This window comes from Ylistrum balloti, unplaced genomic scaffold (genome assembly GCF_031769215.1).
Source record: "Ylistrum balloti isolate Yb309-2 unplaced genomic scaffold, AGI_CSIRO_Ybal_v1 Utg370720, whole genome shotgun sequence".
Lineage (NCBI taxonomy): Eukaryota > Metazoa > Mollusca > Bivalvia > Pectinida > Pectinidae > Ylistrum > Ylistrum balloti.
The window spans coordinates 549,753-572,991 of NW_026782428.1; the positions used below are offsets into that span (position 1 = coordinate 549,753).

The window sequence follows — 23,239 nt, forward strand, 5'->3', positions numbered from 1 at the left end:
ACTGATAGATTTAAACATTTAATATACAATGATGGACAGTGAGGAGACTGATAGATTTAAACAATATACAATAATGGACGATGAGGAGACTGATAGATTTAAACAATATACAATAATGGACGGTGGGGAGACTGATAGATTTAAACAATATACAATAATGGACGGTGGGGAGACTGATAGATTTAAACAATATACAATAATGGACAGTGGGGAGACTGATAGATTTAAACAATATACAATAATGGACGGTGGGGAGACTGATAGATTTAAACAATATACAATAATGGACGGTGGGGAGACTGATAGATTTAAACAATATACAATAATGGACGGTGGGGAGACTGATAGATTTAAACAATATACAATAATGAACGGTGGGGAGACTGATAGATTTAAACAATATACAATAATGGACGGTGGGGAGACTGATAGATTTAAACAATATACAATGATGGACAGTGTGGAGACTGATAGATTTAAACAATATACAATATATCGACCAGAAAACAATAAGAATAATGTATCATAACCTATAACATTGAGATCGTAATTTAATATCTATACATAATAAGTTAATATTATTTACATAACTGATATGTACAGATAAATATCACAAAAGTGTTTAGTACATTCATTTATAAAGGAGTTCAATAAAATAAAAACATATTTATGTAACATGTTGGAAAGGCACAGTTATCAATTTATATCAAAAATGGATTCCCAAAACAGAGAACAAAGCAATAATTCCTTACAAAACAGTGTACACATGATGTATCGTACATTTTCATCAGTTTGTCAGGATAAAAAAATATGAATTACAATCTTAAAATTTAAAATGATTAAATATGTCATAGTTTAATAAAAATCAGGTGTTTAACTGTCAAATCATTAAAAAAAAATCACATCTGAGGTACAAGTGGTATAAACAGGTGATAACTTCGACCTCGTTGTCTCCCCCTGCAGTAAACAGGTACCGTGATAAATAGTGATAAATATATAGGTAAAATGGCCGCAAGGTAATATAATGTGAGGATAATGTGAGTCAGGTGTCTTCACTATTAGATGTGTCTAGTTATCTCCCCTACTGTATAGAGTAAGCTTACCACTAGTTACTACACTGTGAGGAGATAGTTAGGTGTCTTCACTATCAGATGTGTCTAGTTATCTCCCCTACTGTATAGAGTAAGCTGACCACTAGTTACTACACTTTGAGGAGATGGTCAGGTGTCTTCACTATCAGATGTGTCTAGTTATCTCCCCTACTCTATAGAGTAAGCTGACACTGTGTGGAGATGGTTATATGTCTTCACTATCAGATGAGCTAGTCAGCCAACCATCTGTAAAGACAAAATGGAATTTCGTTATTTTGGTTTGATTATCAGATATGCAAATAAATGTATTATACATACATATATATCCAGGAATTTCTATATCTATACATACACAACATGATACTGGAACAAAATTCAGAAGTTACAAGCAAATCCCACAAAACAGCAGACTTTCTTGACAATGTACTTATTCCTTGGATCAAATAAGGTTTATCAAACATATATACTTTAATATGCCATGAAACTACCTCAGTAAGTAAGTATATTTTGTGTTTGATGTTCATCTAATGATGAAACAGATAGTTAACATAATACATCACATACTGTAAAGAAAATTAATCAAGCTATAATGCCATATCATAAAACGCCCCAGAATGGACTGATTGGCAATTGTAAAGAAATAGAAAATATGTTTGGAAAGATAATTTTAATTTTTTCTCTGCTTCATCTTAAATTCAACCATCATGGCACGATCTTTCTGTATTACATTATATGCTGAGTTGAGTCTTTATACAACAGAGCTTGATATGACCTTTATCATTACAATATACCACAATAAAACTCAAAACATCCCAAATCTAGGAAGTTAAAACCACACAAAAATAAGGATGATTTTTATGTAGTTTTTGTACAATTTTCTGGAACCTTGATCACACTTCCATCAATTAGGGATGTTAGTAAGATGCTATAGCAAACATGTAATTGTTGACCTTTTGGGGTCATTCTACCTTTTTACTTTTTGTAACTCTGTTTACATTGTTCAGGATGATCATTTGTAGACAAGTGGTTATAGGACTCTGATAAAGGTAAGGGTGTATAACATTTCAGTAACATGGAGTTTAAATGTTAAACATGGCAGCACACTCACCATCATCTTTTTTCTTGTTTGTGGTCAGTTTGCCCTTGGTGGTACTTTCTTTTTTAGGCGGAGAATCAACCTTAGTGTCGACTCCAGATATACTAAGTCCACCGTGGCTGGAACATATCAATTAAAGTATAGAAATAAGTAATTAAACAACAGAAGTGAATACAATACAAAACTGCATGAGCATCAGACAAGTATAAGTACCACTAAACATTGGTTAGTACAACACAACTTGTGTGAGTAACATACAACTTGTGTGAGTACCATACAACAGGTGTGAGTACCATACAACAGGTATCAGTACCATACAACAGGTGTGAGTACCATACAACTAGTGTGAGTACCATACAACAGGTGTGAGTATCATACAACAGGTGTCAGTAACATACAACATGTGTCAGTACCATACAACTAGTGTGAGTACCATACAACTAGTGTGAGTACCATACAACAGGTGTCAGTAACATACAACAGGTGCGAGTACCATACAACAGGTGTGAGTACCATACAACAGGTATCAGTACCATAAAACAGGTGTCAGTATCATACAACAGGTATCAGTACCATACACAGATATCAGTACCATACAACTAGTGTCAGTATCATACAACAGGTGTCAGTATCATACAACATGTGTCAGTAACATACAACAGGTGTGAGTACCATACAACAGGTGTCAGTACCATACAACAGGTGTGAGTACCATACAACATGTGTCAGTAACATACAACAGGTGTGAGTACCATACAACAGGTGTCAGTACCATACAACAGGTGTGAGTACCATACAACAGGTGTCAGTAAAATACAACAGGTGTGAGTATCATACAACAGTTGTGAGTACCATACAATAGGTGAGAGTACCAAACAACAGGTGTGAGTATCATACAACAGGTGTCAGTGTCATACAACATGTGTCAGTAACATACAACAGGTGTGAGTACCATACAATAGGTGTCAGTACCATACAACTAGTGTGAGTACCATACAACAGGTGTGAGTAAAATACAACAGGTGTGAGTATCATACAACAGGTGTCAGTAAAATACAACTGGTGTGAGTATCATACAACAGGTGTGAGTACCAAACAACAGGTGTGAGTAAAATACAACAGGTGTCAGTAAAATACAACAGGTGTGAGTATCATACAACAGGTGTGAGTACCATACAACTACTGTGAGTACCATACAACAGGTGTGAGTACCATACAACAGGTGTGAGTACCATACAACAGGTGTGAGTAAAATACAACAGGTGTCAGTAAAATACAACAGGTGTGAGTATCATACAACAGGTGTGAGTACCAAACAACAGGTGTGAGTATCATACAACAGGTGTGAGTATCATACAACATGTGTCAGTACCATACAACATGTGTCAGTACCATACAACAGGTGTCAGTACCATACAACTAGTGTGAGTACCATATAACAGGTGTCAGTACCATACAACAGGTGTCAGTACCATACAACAGGTGTGAGTAAAATACAACAGGTGTCAGTAAAATACAACAGGTGTGAGTATCATACAACAGGTGTGAGTACCAAACAACAGGTGTGAGTATCATACAACAGGTGTGAGTATCATACAACATGTGTGAGTACCAAACAACAGGTGTGAGTATCATACAACAGGTGTGAGTATCATACAACATGTGTCAGTACCATACAACAGGTGTCAGTACCATACAACAGGTGTGAGTATCATACAACAGGTGTGAATAACATACAACATGTGTCAGTATCATACAACAGGTTAATAGATATCTATATATACTCAGTGAGAGTTTAATAGCCATCTATATATACAGTGAGAGTTTAATAGATATCTATATATACTCAGTGAGAGTTTAATAGCCATCTATATACACAGTGAGAGTTTAATATATATCTATAGACACAGAGTTAAATGTATATCTATATATACTCAGTTAGAGTTTAATAGATATCTATATACACATGAGAGTTTGATAAATATCTATGTATACACAGTGAGAGTTTAATATATATCTATATACACAGTGAGAGTTTAATAGATATCAATATACACAGTGAGAGTTTAATAGCCATCTATATACACACTGAGAGTTTAATAGATATCTATATACACATGCGAGTTTAATAGATATCTATATATACACACTGAGAGTTTAATAGACATCTATAGACACAGTGAGAGTTTAATATATATCTATATCCACAGTGAGAGTTTAATAGATATCTATATACATTGAAAGTTTAATAGATATCTATATATACACACTGAGAGTTTAATAGATATCTATATACACAGAGAGAGTTTAATAGATATCTATAGAGTTTAATAGATATCTTTATATTCACTGAGAGTTTAATAGATATCTATATACACAGTGAGAGTTTAATAGATATCTACATATACAATGTGAGTTTAATAGATATCTATATACACAGTGAGAGTTTAATATATATCTATATTCACAGTGAGAGTTTAAGAGATATCTATATACACACAAAGCTTAATAGATATCTATATACACAGTGAGAGTTTAATAGATATCTATATATTCACTGACAGTTTAATAGATATCTATATATACACAATGAGAGTTTAATACATATCTATATATACACAGTGAGAGTTTAATAGATATCTTTATATTCACTGAGAGTTTAATAGATATCTATATACACAGTGAGAGTTTAATAGATATCTATATATACAATGTGAGTTTAATAGATATCTATATACACACTGAGAGTTTAATAGATATCTATATACACAGTGAGAGTTTAATAAATATCTATATATTCACTGAGACTTTAATAGATATCTATATACACAGTGAGAGTTTACTAGATATCTATATATACACAGTGAGAGTTTAATAGATATCTATATACACGGTGAGAGTTTACTAGATATCTATGTACACAGTGAGAGTTTAATAGATATCTATAGACAAAGTTAGTGTTTAATAGATATCTATATATTCACTGAGACTTTAATAGATATCTATATATACACAGTGAGAGTTTAATACATATCTATATATACACAGTGAGAGTTTAATAGATATCTATATACACAGTGAGAGTTTAATATATATCTATATATTCACTGAGAGTTTAATAGATATCTATATATACACAATGATAGTTTAATACATATCTATATATACACAGTGAGAGTTTAATAGATATCTATATACACAGTGAGAGTTTAATAGATATCTATATATTCACTGACAGTTTAATAGATATCTATATATACACAATGAGAGTTTAATATCCATCTATATACACACTGAGAGTTTAATAGATATCTATATACACATGCGAGTTTAATAGATATCTATATATACACACTGAGAGTTTAATAGATATCTATAGACACAGTGAGAGTTTAATATATATCGATATCCACAGTGAGAGTTTAAGCGATATCTATATACACACAAAGCTTAATAGATATCTATATACACAGTGAGAGTTTAATAGATATCTATATATTCACTGACAGTTTAATAGATATCTATATATACACAATGAGAGTTTAATACATATCTATATATACACAGTGAGAGTTTAATAGATATCTTTATATTCACTGAGAGTTTAATAGATATCTATATACACAGTGAGAGTTTAATAGATATCTATATATACAATGTGAGTTTAATAGATATCTATATACACACTGAGAGTTTAATAGATATCTATATACACAGTGAGAGTTTAATAAATATCTATATATTCACTGAGACTTTAATAGATATCTATATATACACAGTGAGAGTTTACTAGATATCTATATATACACAGTGAGAGTTTAATAGATATCTATATACACAGTGAGAGTTTAATAGATATCTATATATTCACTGAGAGTTTAATAGATATCTAAAGACAAAGTTAGTGTTTAATAGATATCTATATATTCACTGAGACTTTAATAGATATCTATATATACACAGTGAGAGTTTAATACATATCTATATACACAGTGAGAGTTTAATAGATATCTATATATTCACTGAGAGTTTAATAGATATCTATATATACACAATGAGAGTTTAATAGATATCTATATACACAGTGAGAGTTTAATAGATATCTATATATTCACTGAGAGTTTAATAGATATCTATATATACACAATGAGAGTTTAATACATATCTATATATACACAGTGAGAGTTTAATAGATATCTATATACACAGTGAGAGTTTCATAGATATCTATATATTCACTGACAGTTTAATAGATATCTATATATACACAATGAGAGTTTAATATCCATCTATATACACACTGAGAGTTTAATAGATATCTATATACACATGCGAGTTTAATAGATATCTATATATACACACTGAGAGTTTAATAGATATCTATAGACACAGTGAGAGTTTAATATATATCTATATCCACAGTGAGAGTTTAATAGATATCTATATACATTGAAAGTTTAATAGATATCTATATATACACACTGAGAGTTTAATAGATATCTATATACACAGAGAGAGTTTAATAGATATCTATAGAGTTTAATAGATATCTTTATATTCACTGAGAGTTTAATAGATATCTATATACACAGAGAGAGTTTAATAGATATCTATAGAGTTTAATAGTTATCTTTATATTCACTGAGAGTTTAATAGATATCTATATACACAGTGAGAGTTTAATAGATATCTACATATACAATGTGAGTTTAATAGATATCTATATACACAGTGAGAGTTTAATATATATCTATATTCACAGTGAGAGTTTAAGAGATATCTATATACACACAAAGCTTAATAGATATCTATATACACAGTGAGAGTTTAATAGATATCTATATATTCACTGACAGTTTAATAGATATCTATATATACACAATGAGAGTTTAATACATATCTATATATACACAGTGAGAGTTTAATAGATATCTTTATATTCACTGAGAGTTTAATAGATATCTATATACACAGTGAGAGTTTAATAGATATCTATATATACAATGTGAGTTTAATAGATATCTATATACACACTGAGAGTTTAATAGATATCTATATACACAGTGAGAGTTTAATAAATATCTATATATTCACTGAGACTTTAATAGATATCTATATATACACAGTGAGAGTTTAATAGATATCTATGTACACAGTGAGAGTTTAATAGATATCTATAGACAAAGTTAGTGTTTAATAGATATCTATATATTCACTGAGACTTTAATAGATATCTATATATACACAGTGAGAGTTTAATACATATCTATATATACACAGTGAGAGTTTAATAGATATCTATATACACAGTGAGAGTTTAATAGATATCTATATATTCACTGAGAGTTTAATAGATATCTATATATACACAATGAGAGTTTAATACATATCTATATATACACAGTGAGAGTTTAATAGATATCTATATACACAGTGAGAGTTTAATAGATATCTATATATTCACTGACAGTTTAATAGATATCTATATATACACAATGAGAGTTTAATACATATCTATATATACACAGTGAGAGTTTAATAGATATCTATATACACAGTGAGAGTTTAATAGATATCTATATATTCACTGACAGTTTAATAGATATCTATATATACACATGAGACTTTAATAGATATCTATAGACACATTGAGAGTTTAATAGATATCTATATATTCACTGACAGTTTAATAGATATCTATATATACACATGAGACTTTAATAGATATCTATAGACACATTGAGAGTTTAATAGATATCTATATATTCACTGACAGTTTAATAGATATCTATATATACACATGAGACTTTAATAGATATCTATAGACACATTGAGAGTTTAATAGATATCTATAGACACAGTGAGAGTTTAATAGATATCTATATACACAGTGAGAGTTTAATAGATATCAATATATACACAGTGATAGTTTAATAGATATCTATAGACACAGTTAGAGTTAAATATGTATCTATATACACAGTGAGAGTTTAATAGATATCTACATATACAATGTGAGTTTAATAGATATCTATATACACAGTGAGAGTTTAATATATATCTATATTCACTGTGAGAGTTTAAGAGATATCTATATACACACAAAGCTTAATAGATATCTATATACACAGTGAGAGTTTAATAGATATCTATATATTCACTGACAGTTTAATAGATATCTATATATACACAATGAGAGTTTAATACATATCTATATATACACAGTGAGAGTTTAATAGATATCTTTATATTCACTGAGAGTTTAATAGATATCTATATACACAGTGAGAGTTTAATAGATATCTATATATACAATGTGAGTTTAATACATATCTATATATACACAGTGAGAGTTTAATAGATATCTATATACACAGTGAGAGTTTAATAAATATCTATATATTCACTGAGACTTTAATAGATATCTATATATACACAGTGAGAGTTTAATAGATATCTATATACACAGTGAGAGTTTAATAGATATCTATATACAAAGTTAGTGTTTAATAGATATCTATATATTCACTGAGACTTTAATAGATATCTATATATACACAGTGAGAGTTTAATACATATCTATATATACACAGTGAGAGTTTAATAGATATCTATATACACAGTGAGAGTTTAATAGATATCTATATATTCACTGAGAGTTTAATAGATATCTATATATACACAATGAGAGTTTAATACATATCTATATATACACAGTGAAAGTTTAATAGATATCTATATACACAGTGAGAGTTTAATAGATATCTATATATTCACTGACAGTTTAATAGATATCTATATATACACAATGAGAGTTTAATACATATCTATATATACACAGTGAGAGTTTAATAGATATCTATATACACAGTGAGAGTTTAATAGATATCTATATATTCACTGACAGTTTGATAGATATCTATATATACACATGAGACTTTAATAGATATCTATAGACACATTGAGAGTTTAATAGATATCTATATATTCACTGACAGTTTAATAGATATCTATATATACACATGAGACTTTAATAGATATCTATAGACACATTGAGAGTTTAATAGATATCTATATATTCACTGACAGTTTAATAGATATCTATATATACACATGAGACTTTAATAGATATCTATAGACACATTGAGAGTTTAATAGATATCTATAGACACAGTGAGAGTTTAATAGATATCTATATACACAGTGAGAGTTTAATAGATATCAATATATACACAGTGATAGTTTAATAGATATCTATAGACACAGTTAGAGTTAAATATGTATCTATATACACAGTGAGAGTTTAATTGATATCTTTATAGTCTCAAAACTTAATAGATATCAATACAAACTGAGGGTTTATAAGATATCTACAAAATATATATACTGAGTGTCTATACAGTATATTAGAAAAATTGTATGGATGTTGATACTGAGTGTCTATACAGTATATTAGGATATTGTACGGATATTGATACTGAGTGTCTATACAGTATATTAGGATATTGTACGGATGTTGATACTGAGTGTCTATACAGTATATTAGGATATTGTACGGATGTTGATACTGAGTGTCTATACAGTATATTAGGAAATTGTACGGATGTTGATACTGAGTGTCTATACAGTATATTAGGATATTGTACGGATGTTGATACTGAGTGTCTAGACAGTATATTAGGATATTGTACAGATGTTGATACTGAGTGTCTATACAGTATATTGTACGGATGTTGATACCGAGTGTCTATACAGTATATTAGGATATTGTACGGATGTTGATACTGAGTGTCTATACAGTATATTAGGATATTGTACGGATGTTGATACTGAGTGTCTATACAGTATATTGTACGGATGTTGATACCGAGTGTCTATACAGTATATTAGGATATTGTACGGATGTTGATACAGAGTGTCTATACAGTATATTAGGATATTGTATGGATGTTGATACTGAGTGTCTATATAGTATATTAGGATATTGTGCGGATGTTGATACTGAGTGTCTATACAGTATATTAGGATATTGTACGGATGTTGATGCTGAGTGTCTATACAGTATATTGTATGGATGTTGATACTGAGTGTCTATACAGTTTATAAGGATATTGTATGGATGTTGATACTGAGTGTCTATACAGTATATTAGAATATTGTACGGATGTTGATACTGAGATATATATGTAATAGGTCTTTTTTATATCTACATATACTGGGATATGGTATGATATATTTTTATGAAACTTACTCTCCTTCAAAGTAATCAAACAAATCATATTCAAATTTCTGCTGATTCCTCATAAATGAAGATGTCTAAAATTAACATAAATGATGTAAGAGACAATGAATGAATCAAGTCACACCTAGATTTCTATACAGCCCTATATTATATCTGATCAATTTATGACACATGATAGCAGGAGATGATGGGAAGAGGAAAGGCAAAACTAAACCAAATCTGAGGCTTCAGGTACATAAAAAGTAGCTATATATAAACTCATGCAGTGCTAGGAGGCTATATACCTGGTGGTTTTGTCTGTGTCACCACAATACCAAAGATCTTCTTGTATACCGCTAAAATATCACATAAACATTATGTAATATTTGCAAATTAACTGTGAAAGTTATAACTACTTGTAAAAGATGCTATTTCAGAATAACACATTCATCTTTAACAATTGTCATGTAATGATTATTATCATACATTCCAACAAAATAGTCATAAGGAAAACAAGTAAGCTTACTTCACATTAGAAAAAAAGAGAAATATTTCACAGGTGAAATAACTTTTCATCTTAAAGTAATACATTTAAACTAGTTAAACAAAACATCTTGATTTACCAGGATTGAATAAGGACAATCATTATTATCAAATTTTACCAATTCAACAAGTATAGCACAAGTAAAAAAATGCACAATATCTATTTCTGTGTATATGTATCATATGTAAGATAGATATATATCTAGACTTCTGGACTATGTCTGTCAGTAAGATAAATGGTATATCTAGCCTTTTGGACTATGTCTGTCAGTAAGATAAATATATATCTAGACTTTTGGACCATGTCTGTCAGTAAGATAAATATATATCTAGACTTTTGGACTATGTCTGTCAGTAAGATAAATATATATCTAGACTTTTGGATAAATAAATATATATCTAGACTTTTGGACTATGTCTGTCAGTAAGATAAATATATATCTAGACTTTTGGACTTTGTCTGTCAGTAAGATAAATATATATCTAGCCTTTTGGACCATGTCTGTCAGTAAGATAAATGATATATCTAGACTTTTGGACTATGTCTGAGAGTAAGATAAATGATATATCTAGACTTTTGGACTATGTCTGCCACTAAGATAAATGATATATCTAGACTTTTGGACTATGTCTGTCAGTAAGATAAATGATATATCTAGACTTTTGGACTATGTCTGTCAGTAAGATAAATATATATCTAGCCTTTTGGACTATGTCTTTCAGTAAGATAGATATATATCTAGACTTTTGGACTATGTCTGCCACTAAGATAAATGATATATCTAGACTTTTGGACTATGTCTGTCAGTAAGATAAATATATATCTAGACTTTTGGACTATGTCTGTAGGTAAGACAAATGATATATCTAGACTTTTGGACTATGTCTGTCAGTAAGATAAATATATATCTAGACTTTTGGACTCTGTCTGCCACTAAGATAAAAGATATATCTAGACTTTGGACTATATCAGTAAGATAAATGATATATCTAGCCTTTTGGACTATGTCTGTCAGTAAGATAAATATATATCTAGACTTTTGGACTATGTCTGTTAGTAAGATAAATGATATATCTAGACTTTTGGACTATGTCTGTTAGTAAGATAAATGATATATCTAGACTTTTGGACTATGTCTGAGAGTAAGATAAATGATATATCTAGACTTTTGGACTATGTCTGTCAGTAAGATAAATATATATCTAGACTTTTGGACTATGTCTGTCAGTAAGATAAATATATATCTAGACTTTTGGACTCTGTCTGCCACTAAGATAAATGATATATCTAGCCTTTTGGACTATGTCTGTAAGATAAATGATATCTCTAGACTTTGGACTATGTCTGTCAGTAAGATAAATGATATATCTAGACTTTTGGACCATGTCTGTCAGTAAGATAAATGATATCTCTTGACTTTTGGACTATGTATGTCAGTAAGATAAATGATATATCTAGACTTTTGGACTATGTCTGTCAGTAAGATAAATTATATATCTAGACTTTTGGACTATGTCTGTCAGTAAGATAAATATATATCAATACTTTTGGACTTTGTCTGTCAGTGAGATAAATATATATCTAGCCTTTTGGACCATGTCTGTCAGTAAGATAAATATATATCTAGCCTTTTGGACTATGTCTGTCAGTAAGATAAATATATATCTAGCCTTTTGGACTATGTCTTTCAGTAAGATAGATATATATCTAGACTTTTGGACTATGTCTGTCAGTAAGATAAATATATATCTAGACTTTTGGACTATGTCTTTCAGTAAGATAGATATATATAGATATATGTCTGTCAGTAAGATAAATGATATATCTTTTGGACTATGTCTGTCAGTAAGACTATGTCTGTCAGTAAGATAAATGATATATCTAGACTTTTGGACTATGTCTGTCAGTAAGATAAATGATATATCTAGACTTTTGGACTATGTCTGTCAGTAAGATAAATGATATATCTAGACTTTTGGACTATGTCTGTCAGTAAGATAAATTATATATCTAGACTTTTGGACTATGTCTGTCAGTAAGATAAATATATATCTAGACTTTTGGACTATGTCTGTCAGTAAGATAAATATATATCTAGACTTTTGGACTATGTCTGTCAGTAAGATATATATCTAGACTTTTGGACTATGTCTGTCAGTAAGATATAATGATATATCTAGACTTTTGGACTATGTCTGTCAGTAAGATAAATGATATATCTAGACTTTCAGTGAGTAAGATAAATATATATCTAGACTTTTATGTCTGTCAGTAAGAAAAATGATATATCTAGCCTTTTGGACTATGTCTGTAAGTAAGATAAATAATATATCTAGACTTCTGGACTATGTCTGTCAGTAAGATAAATGATATATCTAGCCTTTTGGACTATGTCTGTCAGTAAGATAAATAATATATCTAGACTTCTGGACTATGTCTGTCAGTAAGATAAATATATATCTAGACTTTTGGACCATGTCTGTCAGTAAGATAAATGATATATCTAGACTTTTGGACCACGTTTGTCAGTAAGATAAATGACATATCTAGACTTTTGGACAACGTCTGTCAGTAAGATAAATAATACATCTAGACTTTTGGACTATATCTGTCAGTAAGATAAATATATATCTAGCCTTTTGTAAGATAAATATATCTGCCTTGTCAGTAAGATAAATATATATCTAGACTTTTGGACCATGTCTGTCAGTAAGATAAATGATATATCTAGACTTTTGGACCATGTTTGTCAGTAAGATAAATGATATATCTAGACTTTTGGACCATGTGTGTCAGTAAGATAAATGATATATCTAGACTTTTGGACTATGTCTGTCAGTAAGATAAATATATATCTAGACTTTTGGACTATGTCTGTCAGTAAGATAAATATATATAAATATAAGATAAATATATATCTAGACTTTTGGACTATGTCTGTCTGATAAATATATATCAGTAAGATAAATGATATATCTAGCCTTTTGGACTATATCTGTCAGTAAGATAAATATATATCTAGACTTTTGGACTATGTCTGTTAGTAAGATAAATGATATATCTAGACTTTTGGACTAAGACTTTTAAATGATATATATCTAGACTTTTGGACTATGTCTGTCAGTAAGATAAATATATATCTAGACTTTTGGACTATGTCTGTCAGTAAGATAAATGATATATCTAGACTTTTGGACTATGTCTGTCAGTAAGATAAATATATATCTAGACTTTTGGACTATGTCTGTCAGTAAGATAAATATATATCTAGACTTTTGGACTATGTCTGTCAGTAAGATAAATATATATCTAGACTTTTGGACTATGTCTGTCAGTAAGATAAATATATATCTAGCCTTTTGGACCATGTCTGTCAGTAAGATAAATGATATACTATGTCTGTCAGTAAGATAAATATATATCTAGACTTTTGGACTCAGTGATAAATGATATATCTGTCAGTAAGATAAATGATATATCTAGTCAGTAAGATAAATGATATATCTAGCCTTTTGGACTATGTCTGTCAGTAAGATAAATATATATCTATACTTTTGGACTTTGTCTGTCAGTGAGATAAATATATATCTAGACTTTTGGACTATGTCTGTCAGTAAGATAAATGATATATCTAGACTTTTGGACTATGTCTGTCAGTAAGATAAATATATATCTAGACTTTTGGACTATGTCTGTCAGTAAGATAAATGATATATCTAGACTTTTGGACCATGTCTGTCAGTAAGATAAATGATATATCTAGACTTTTGGACCACGTCTGTCAGTAAGATAAATAATACATCTAGACTTTTGGACTATATCTGTCAGTAAGATAAATATATATATCTCAGTAAGATAAATATATATCTAGACTTTTGGACTATGTCTGTCAGTAAGATAAATGATATATCTAGACTTTTGGACCATGTCTGTCAGTAAGATAAATGATATATCTAGACTTTTGGACTATGTCTGTCAGTAAGATAAATGATATATCTAGACTTTTGGACCACGTCTGTCAGTAAGATAGATATATATCTAGACTTTTGGACTATGTCTGTCAGTAAGATAAATGATATATCTAGCCTTTTGGACTATGTCTGTCAGTAAGATAAATATATATCTATACTTTTGGACTTTGTCTGTCAGTGAGATAAATATATATCTAGCCTTTTGGACCATGTCTGTCAGTAAGATAAATATATATCTAGCCTTTTGGACTATGTCTTTCAGTAAGATAGATATATATCTAGACTTTTGGACTATGTCTGTCAGTAAGATAAATATATATCTAGACTTTTAGACTCTGTCTGCCACTAAGATAAATGATATATCTAGCCTTTTGGACTATGTCTGTAGGTAAGACAAATGATATATCTAGACTTTTGGACTCTGTCTGCCACTAAGATAAATGATATATCTAGACTTTGGACTATATCAGTAAGATAAATGATATCTCTAGACTTTGGACTATGTCTGTAGGTAAGACAAATGATATATCTAGACTTTTGGACTATGTCTGTCAGTAAGATAAATATATATCTAGACTTTTGGACTCTGTCTGCCACTAAGATAAATGATATATCTAGCCTTTTGGACTATGTCTGTAGGTAAGACAAATGATATATCTAGACTTTTGGACTCTGTCTGCCACTAAGATAAATGATATATCTAGACTTTGGACTATATCAGTAAGATAAATGATATATCTAGACTTTTGGACTATGTCTGTCAGTAAGATAAATATATATCTAGACTTTTGGACTATGTCTGTCAGTAAGTTAAATGATATATCTAGACTTTTGGACCACGTCTGTCAGTAAGATAAATGATATCTCTTGACTTTTGGACTATGTATGTCAGTAAGATAAATATATATCTAGCCTTTTGGACTACGTCTGTTTGTAAGATAAATGATATATCTAGACTTTTGGACCACGTCTGTCAGTAAGATAAAGGATATCTCTAGACTTTTGGAATATGTATGTCAGTAAGATAAATATATATCTAGCCTTTTGGACTATGTCTGCAAGTAAGATAAATGATATATCTAGACTTTGGACTATGTTAGTAAGATAAATGATATATCTAGACTTTTGGAGTATGTCTGTCAGTAAGATAAATGATATATCTAGACTTTGGACTATGTCAGTAAGATAAATAATATATCTAGACTTCTGGACTATGTCTGTCAGTAAGATAAATGATATATCTAGCCTTTTGGACTATGTCTGTCAGTTAGATAAATGATATATCTAGACTTTGGACTATGTTAGTAAGATAAATGATATATCTAGCCTTTTGGACTATGTCTGTCAGTAAGATAAATATATATCTAGACTTTTGGACTATGTTTGTCAGTAAGATAAATGATATATCTAGACTTTTGGACTATGTCTGTCAGTAAGATAAATATTATATCTAGACTTTTGGACCATGTCTGTCAGTAAGATAAATATATATCTAGCCTTTTGGACTATGTCTGTCAGTAAGATAAATAATATATCTAGACTTTTGGACTATGTCTGTCAGTAAGATAAATATATATCTAGACTTTTGGACCATGTCTGTCAGTAAGATAAATGATATATCTAGACTTTTGGACTATGTCTGTCAGTAAGATAAATGATATATCTAGACTTTGGACTATGTCAGTAAGATAAATGATATATTTGATTGATTGGACTTTAGGTACCAGTAAGATAAATAGTTTATCTTGTCTATTTCACTCTGCTCAGTAATGTAAATGTGTTTCATATCATTTAAGTTTTATGAAATATCTTTGTATGATTTAGGTAGAAAAAAGAAAAGAATAAAATCATCAAAACACAATTAAGAAATTTGAAAAAAAAAAACAATCGCTTGCAACAACCATACCTCACTTACACTAACTGGAGATCACAACAGGGGAGGCTACTCCAATAACACTCTTCATATATTACAAGAGATGGGTTTATCCATATTTTCCTAAAACTTATTGGAGATCATATCAGGGAGGGTACTCATACCTCATGGTTACTCCTTTAAATTCACAACACTAGTAATCCCTACAGATTACAACAGGGCAGACAACCCATACCTCACTACTGCTTTTTGAAGATTACAACAGGGAAGACTACCAATATCTCACTACCACTCTGCCACACCACAATATATGAAAGAAAATGAAAATGAAATTGCTAATACCCGTTAACATTACAATATGAGAGACTGCCTATAAAGCGCTTATTCCTGTTGCACATCACACCAGGGGAGACTAATTACATATCACTAATATCCATCACAAATCACAACAAGGGAGACTACTCACATATCACTAATATCCATCACACATCACAACAAGGGAGACTACTCACATATCACTAATATCCATCACACATCACAACAAGGGAGACCACTCATTTATCACTAATATTCATCACACATCACAACAAGGGAGACCACTCACATATCACAAATATCCATCACACATCACAACAAGGGAGACTACTCACATATCACTAATATCCATCACACATCACAACAAGGGAGACTACTAACATATCACTAATATTCATCACACATCACAACAAGGGAGACCATTCACATATCACTAATATCCATCACACATCACAACAAGGGAGACTACTAACATATCACTAATATCCATCACACATCTCAACAAGGGAGACCACTCACATATCACTAATATTCATCACACATCACAACAAGGGAGACTACTAACATATCACTAATATCCATCACACATCACAACAAGGGAGACCACTCACATATCATTAATATCAATCACACATCACAACAAGGGAGACTACTCACATATCACTACTCATAGCAATGCTCACTGAGTTTCAAAACAAAGGAGAGTATCCATTTCTTGCAAACATGTTAAACAAACAATTAACGGTCTGCAAATATCTTAACGATCGATAGAAATATAAGTTTTTGTGTAAGGCTACACAGAATCTATTTAAATGTACAAAATATGTGGGTGATGTTTATATGTGTCATCTTTAAGGATTTTTTTCAAAAAAACAAACAAAGTGAAAATTTCTCACCACCTCTAACCATTTTAGATCAAGTTATTGCAAAACCACAAAATTAGCAATTATTTAAATACATTAAGAAATTTAAGGGTAATCAACATAAAAAAGTAACACAGAAATCAAAGCCACTACCAATACTGTAAGAGCATTATTAGGAAAAAAAGAATTTAATTGATGCCATATAGTCACAGCTAGCTCATAATTCTCTGTTATAACCTAATTTCTTGTTATCTTTACGGAAGCCCATAAAAGGTTTATGTATTTCCTCTATGGGGAATCAATGTTGACCCTCTCCCAGAGAGATGATTTGAATTGTTAAGATAAATCTATATTTCCCTTAAAAGCCTGTGCCCCTGCTCCCTGGGGGACCTTCTGCACTTATAAAACTCAGTATCCTTTTTCCACCTATTGCAACAGAAAAAATGTTAGAACTCACTTGATCAATCTAGACTTAAAATTCACTCAGCAGAACCAGACTATTTAAAATTGCTTGGTTGAAGGATGATCTTATCCACAAGCAATAATTTAGTTGGTTTGGTTCACATTGTTTAACATTCAACAGCCAGGGCCTTTTTTTTTGTGTGTAAGCCCCTTTGTGATAGTGTGGAACTGACTTTGGCTTTACAGGGCTACCACACTAAAGTATACTTCTAAAGGCCTTCAGCAGGACACCCCGCCCAATCACATTATACTGAATCACTACCATAGTCCTGAACATCTAGCAAGGAGTAGTATCTACCAGTGTCAAACCTCTTGTATGTCTTTGCCAGGGGACAGAACTGGTAGCCTTCCTCACAGGGGCAAACACTCAACTTAAGGCTGAATATGAGTTAACTGTCAAAGGAAACTTTAAAAAAGAATAAAAGATATTTAGAAAAAAGAGATCCCAAATTTAATCACCTCTTACTATCATACAATGGAAACAACAGGTATAATTCTTATGGCACACCTGCAGGACAGTTAAGCAATCAATATTTTCTGCTGATTTATGTTGTTATTATTTATAACTATATCTCATTGTGTAATGTACATTGAATAAGAAAACCTAAAACATTACTGTGTAAACTACAATTATACGGATTACTCAGCAACTACACAAAAAATGACAAAGTGCTAGCAAATTAAAACTGCATTCCTTAGACAACTATCCATGCATTCTAGACCTAATTCACTGGTAACGGCAGATAAGCCCGCTTACTTACTGTGTCTTTATGTAAGTGTCTACATCAATATTGTCAGTCCTACAAACCAGTCAAACATTTAAATCAAGTTTCAAAATTAAAACCATGATATTTGATATCCTGTTATTACTTATTAAAGTTCAAAAATCATCAACAAATCATCCGTATTTCAATTTTATAAGATACACTGCAATTTTGGATTGATACAGTGCAATATTAGGCCAGGAAGATGGAGGTAAACAAATAAAGTGAAATCACTAACACTTACCTATCTCAGATAAAGTCCATGTATGAAGGGTGATGATAAAATACTATTGGATGAAACATACAATAGATCTTCTACGGGGTTAGTGAGACATTTGTACACGTGGGTATTTCAGTGAGTCACATATGGACAAATCATTAATTAATAACCTGTCCCCACTAATGTCAAGTGGAGATACAGTTAGGTTACAACAACAATACTGGCTAACCACTAGTGAGATACATACACACTGCCATGGTCTCCATTCGGACTAACAAGAGGGGCATGTTTATCGCTGTTGGTTCCCTCCTCTACTAATGGTTTGACTGAGTTGTCTCTCTTGTCCGTTGACATCTTGGATGTAGAAGGTTTTGTCTGTACGTCTCCTTCTTTATGAGTTTGTTTTTGTGTTTGTGTTTTATTATCTTCTCTAACAACCGGCAGTCCATTCTCATCAAATAATTCATAATTTGATGATCGTGTTTTTCTAAAAACAGGAGGCAAGTGCTTTAAGGAACTGAAAATGGGTACAATCAAAAGTGGAACTTTGTTTATCAAATCATAAAATTCACATGTAGAGGAAGAGGAACATTTACAATGGCTCATACAGTACTTAGTTTAAAACTTCCTTTTCTAAATGCTGTTTAAAAAGTGTGATTATAGAAACAGCCTACAGTTCTATTAAAACTTCTGCTATTAATCTCCAGATTTGAAAATACATTCATGTGATTGAGAATCTGATAATTACAAAGTTCAACTGCCTCATCTAATATCTATATAACACACAGGGTCTACAGAGGGTCAGTCCAAGGTATCACTACAGCAGTGATCTCAGGTGTGATTATATGCCAATAAACAGTGAAGCATCTGTGAATACATAATGCTGTGAATAAGTTAAACCACAGCAGCAATTTTTTTTACGAAAAATTAAACTCTGACAGATTTTTTATTATTTCATAAAAAAACTTTACCATAGTGGTGGGCAAACCGCTGTGGATCAAGTATCAATGTTTGCTATAAGAACAAACATCTGAAGTTCAGGTTCAGGACAGGATACTGTTTTATGAATGTATATAGCCATGTTATCATGATCCATTGTACAGAAACACATTCATTATCTCCCAGTTATCATATAACCCAAAAATTTTAATATAAATAACCTTCAAAAGCATTTTTTTAAAAATATTTTAAAGGTACATTTAAATCTTGAAGAAATCTTATATCATCAGATCAGATCTTGTGAGATTTTTACTGTAGCTCGACAAATAACAAAGGATCAAGTGTTGCTAAATCAAAACTTTTGTTTTAAACTTGTTCTATCAATGTAAAAATCTTTTGTTAACTTATTAACCAGGTATAATATAGGTATATAGAATTTTACAATTTTCAATGCACTTCTGTTATATTCTGTAAAATCACAATATTCATCAGTAAGTTGGTTACCTCCTAATTAATGCTTGTGTGATCAGTATAACTGAGAATCACAACTTAGTGTTTCAGTGAGCAGGAGAAGCAAAACCTACCAGTCTATTAAAGGAATTCACACGTTAATTGCCACACAAGCCTACAAATAGCTGTGTCAATATAAGCAGGTATATTTTTCCTACCTTCGTTTTTTCTCCCTCAGAATGAGAGTAGAATAATCCGTTGGAGCATCACCTGCTACACTATTCAGAATTCTGGCAACTTGGAATTTTTCCTGAAAGACAAAATAAGTACATTATATATATAAAATGGGGCAAAGCCACAATTTGCCAGGTTATGGGATGTGTGCAATGTTATACAGTATTTATAAGACAGTTAAGGGTGTTTCATTTGTTGAGTATGTAGAATATTTGTTATCAGAAAGAAAGTTTGGTTGTATTTTATTAATTGGTGCAGTTTGTAGTAGTTTCTGAGAAACTGTGATAACAAGAAAAGTTTCAGAAAAAAGTTCCAAAGCCCGGAAAATCCAGAAAAATGTTTGGAATGAATCTATAATAGGAGGAAGTGCAAATCTTCAACATATACATAAACATCCTACAAAGTTTCAAGCTTCTACATCAAAATCTCTAGGAGGAGTTGAATCTACAAAACTGGTACCCCTTTTCCCCGCCCGCCCACCTGCCAACCGGCCCACCTGCCGACCAACCCACCCATCCGCCCGATATTCACTATACTATAACCCGTATTTGCACTATGTGCAACCCGGCCAATAAGCACATTTTTTGTATAAATGTATATGTAAGATAAAGAATAAACTAAGGTAGATTCCCATACTTACTGATGTACTTAATACTGGTGTCTAGCTAAAGGACTGTCTCAAACAGTCATCAATATGTAGATAAAATTTGTAAAAAATGATGTCATTCATCTTCCTGCCAATATCGATCTTCTAAGAAATTTGACCAAAAATGAGCTATCAATTAACAGATGAAGTTACTAAATACAACAAAAAGGCTGTTTATGGGATCTGTGTAATTGTAAGTTTATGTTAATGATTTATTTGGCTCCAAAATAGAGAACATTTAAGAGAAATTTTGTGAAACACTTTGCATTATTAGCTGACCATATGAGTAGTCTCCCTTGTTGTGACCACCTCAATAAGGTATTGATGTGCTTATAACAAAGATTGTCTACACCTTTATACCATGGTTTGGCATAAGTTTGCTTTCCATCAAAATACACCTGGCCCCACTTGTATAAAACATCTCAACTTGTATAAAATTTTCTCAAGGAACAGGAGGAAGTCCTCGGCTAGGATGTCCTGAAATTCCTTGAGGAATTTTCATACAAGATATTTTCAAGGAGATATTAGCTGAGGAAAATCTCGACTTGAGGAAATCTCAAGTTGAAATATTTTATAAAAGTGTGGCCTGGATGTTTTGGTGTAAGTTTCTAAGTTATAATAAATCCCTAAGTAAGAATCCTTTATCCTATTTGGTATTAGATTTAGGAGTGCAGACACTTTTTGTTTTTATGTTAAAATTACTGGGGTCTGGAAATGTTTCATTTTCCATTTACCTTGGTTTCTAGGCAATAAAACTCAAGGCTTTTAACTCTGTAATGTATTATGCATCCTTTATGTTTAAAATCTATATTTCCCATATTTTACCATGTTTACACAACCGAAATTAAAACCTACCATTTTATTTTGGTTTTAACTAATGATGTACTTGAAGGTATAACATGTGACAAACAAATACAGCTAAATCAACAAGATAAACATTTATTAAGAAAATCAACATAATCCTGCTCAACAAGTAAGATTTTCTTACCCTCCGCATGGCAAGGCGAATTGGTCTCGGAACATCAGCAATAAGATAAGCCAGTAAAAACTTCAAGCCAAACACCATGTGCTGTTAATGTAGAAAAACATGGATGAATGGTTTCTCAGAGTGACCGTTTATAGTAGAAAAACATGGATGAATGGTTTCTCAGAGTGACCGTTTATACTAGAAAAACATAGATGAATGCTTTTTTAGATTGAGTTTTCAGTTCTGTAATTAAAAAAAAAAAAATGCAAGAATGTTCTTATTATATTTACTTTTTAGGGTTTTTACAGTTCAGAGTAAAATATTCAAACTTCAGAATACAGAACGTCAGTCCTAAATAGCATATCAAAAAATTATCTCTAAATCTAGAGACAAGGTCAGTATCATGATTATGTAGGTAATGAAACCATTTACAGATGTACTACTACTTATCAGACTAGGTGACCTTTAAAGCAATATCAAGGTCATCTATTGGAATACATTTATCTCCCTTTCAAGCAGAGTAACCTCTAAGTTCTATTGGTAGTTCCTCAGAATTAAAACTATTCAATGGAACAAATCAAAT

At 30.9% G+C, this 23,239-nt stretch overlaps 1 protein-coding gene across 1 annotated transcript in view; it reads right to left on the reverse strand.

Moving 5' to 3' along the window:
- Positions 1-1,296: 1,296 nt before the first annotated feature.
- LOC132557771 (anoctamin-4-like) overlaps positions 1,297-23,239 on the reverse strand; it is a 53,976-nt gene continuing 32,033 nt past the window's right edge. The window contains exons 18-24 of the mRNA XM_060222297.1: positions 22,678-22,758; positions 21,028-21,119; positions 19,668-19,907; positions 19,198-19,236; positions 10,714-10,764; positions 2,200-2,306; positions 1,297-1,337 (exon numbers count right to left, since the gene is read on the reverse strand). Coding sequence (XP_060078280.1) covers positions 1,297-1,337; positions 2,200-2,306; positions 10,714-10,764; positions 19,198-19,236; positions 19,668-19,907; positions 21,028-21,119; positions 22,678-22,758 — 651 coding nt within the window. The remainder of the gene's footprint in view (positions 1,338-2,199; positions 2,307-10,713; positions 10,765-19,197; positions 19,237-19,667; positions 19,908-21,027; positions 21,120-22,677; positions 22,759-23,239) is intronic.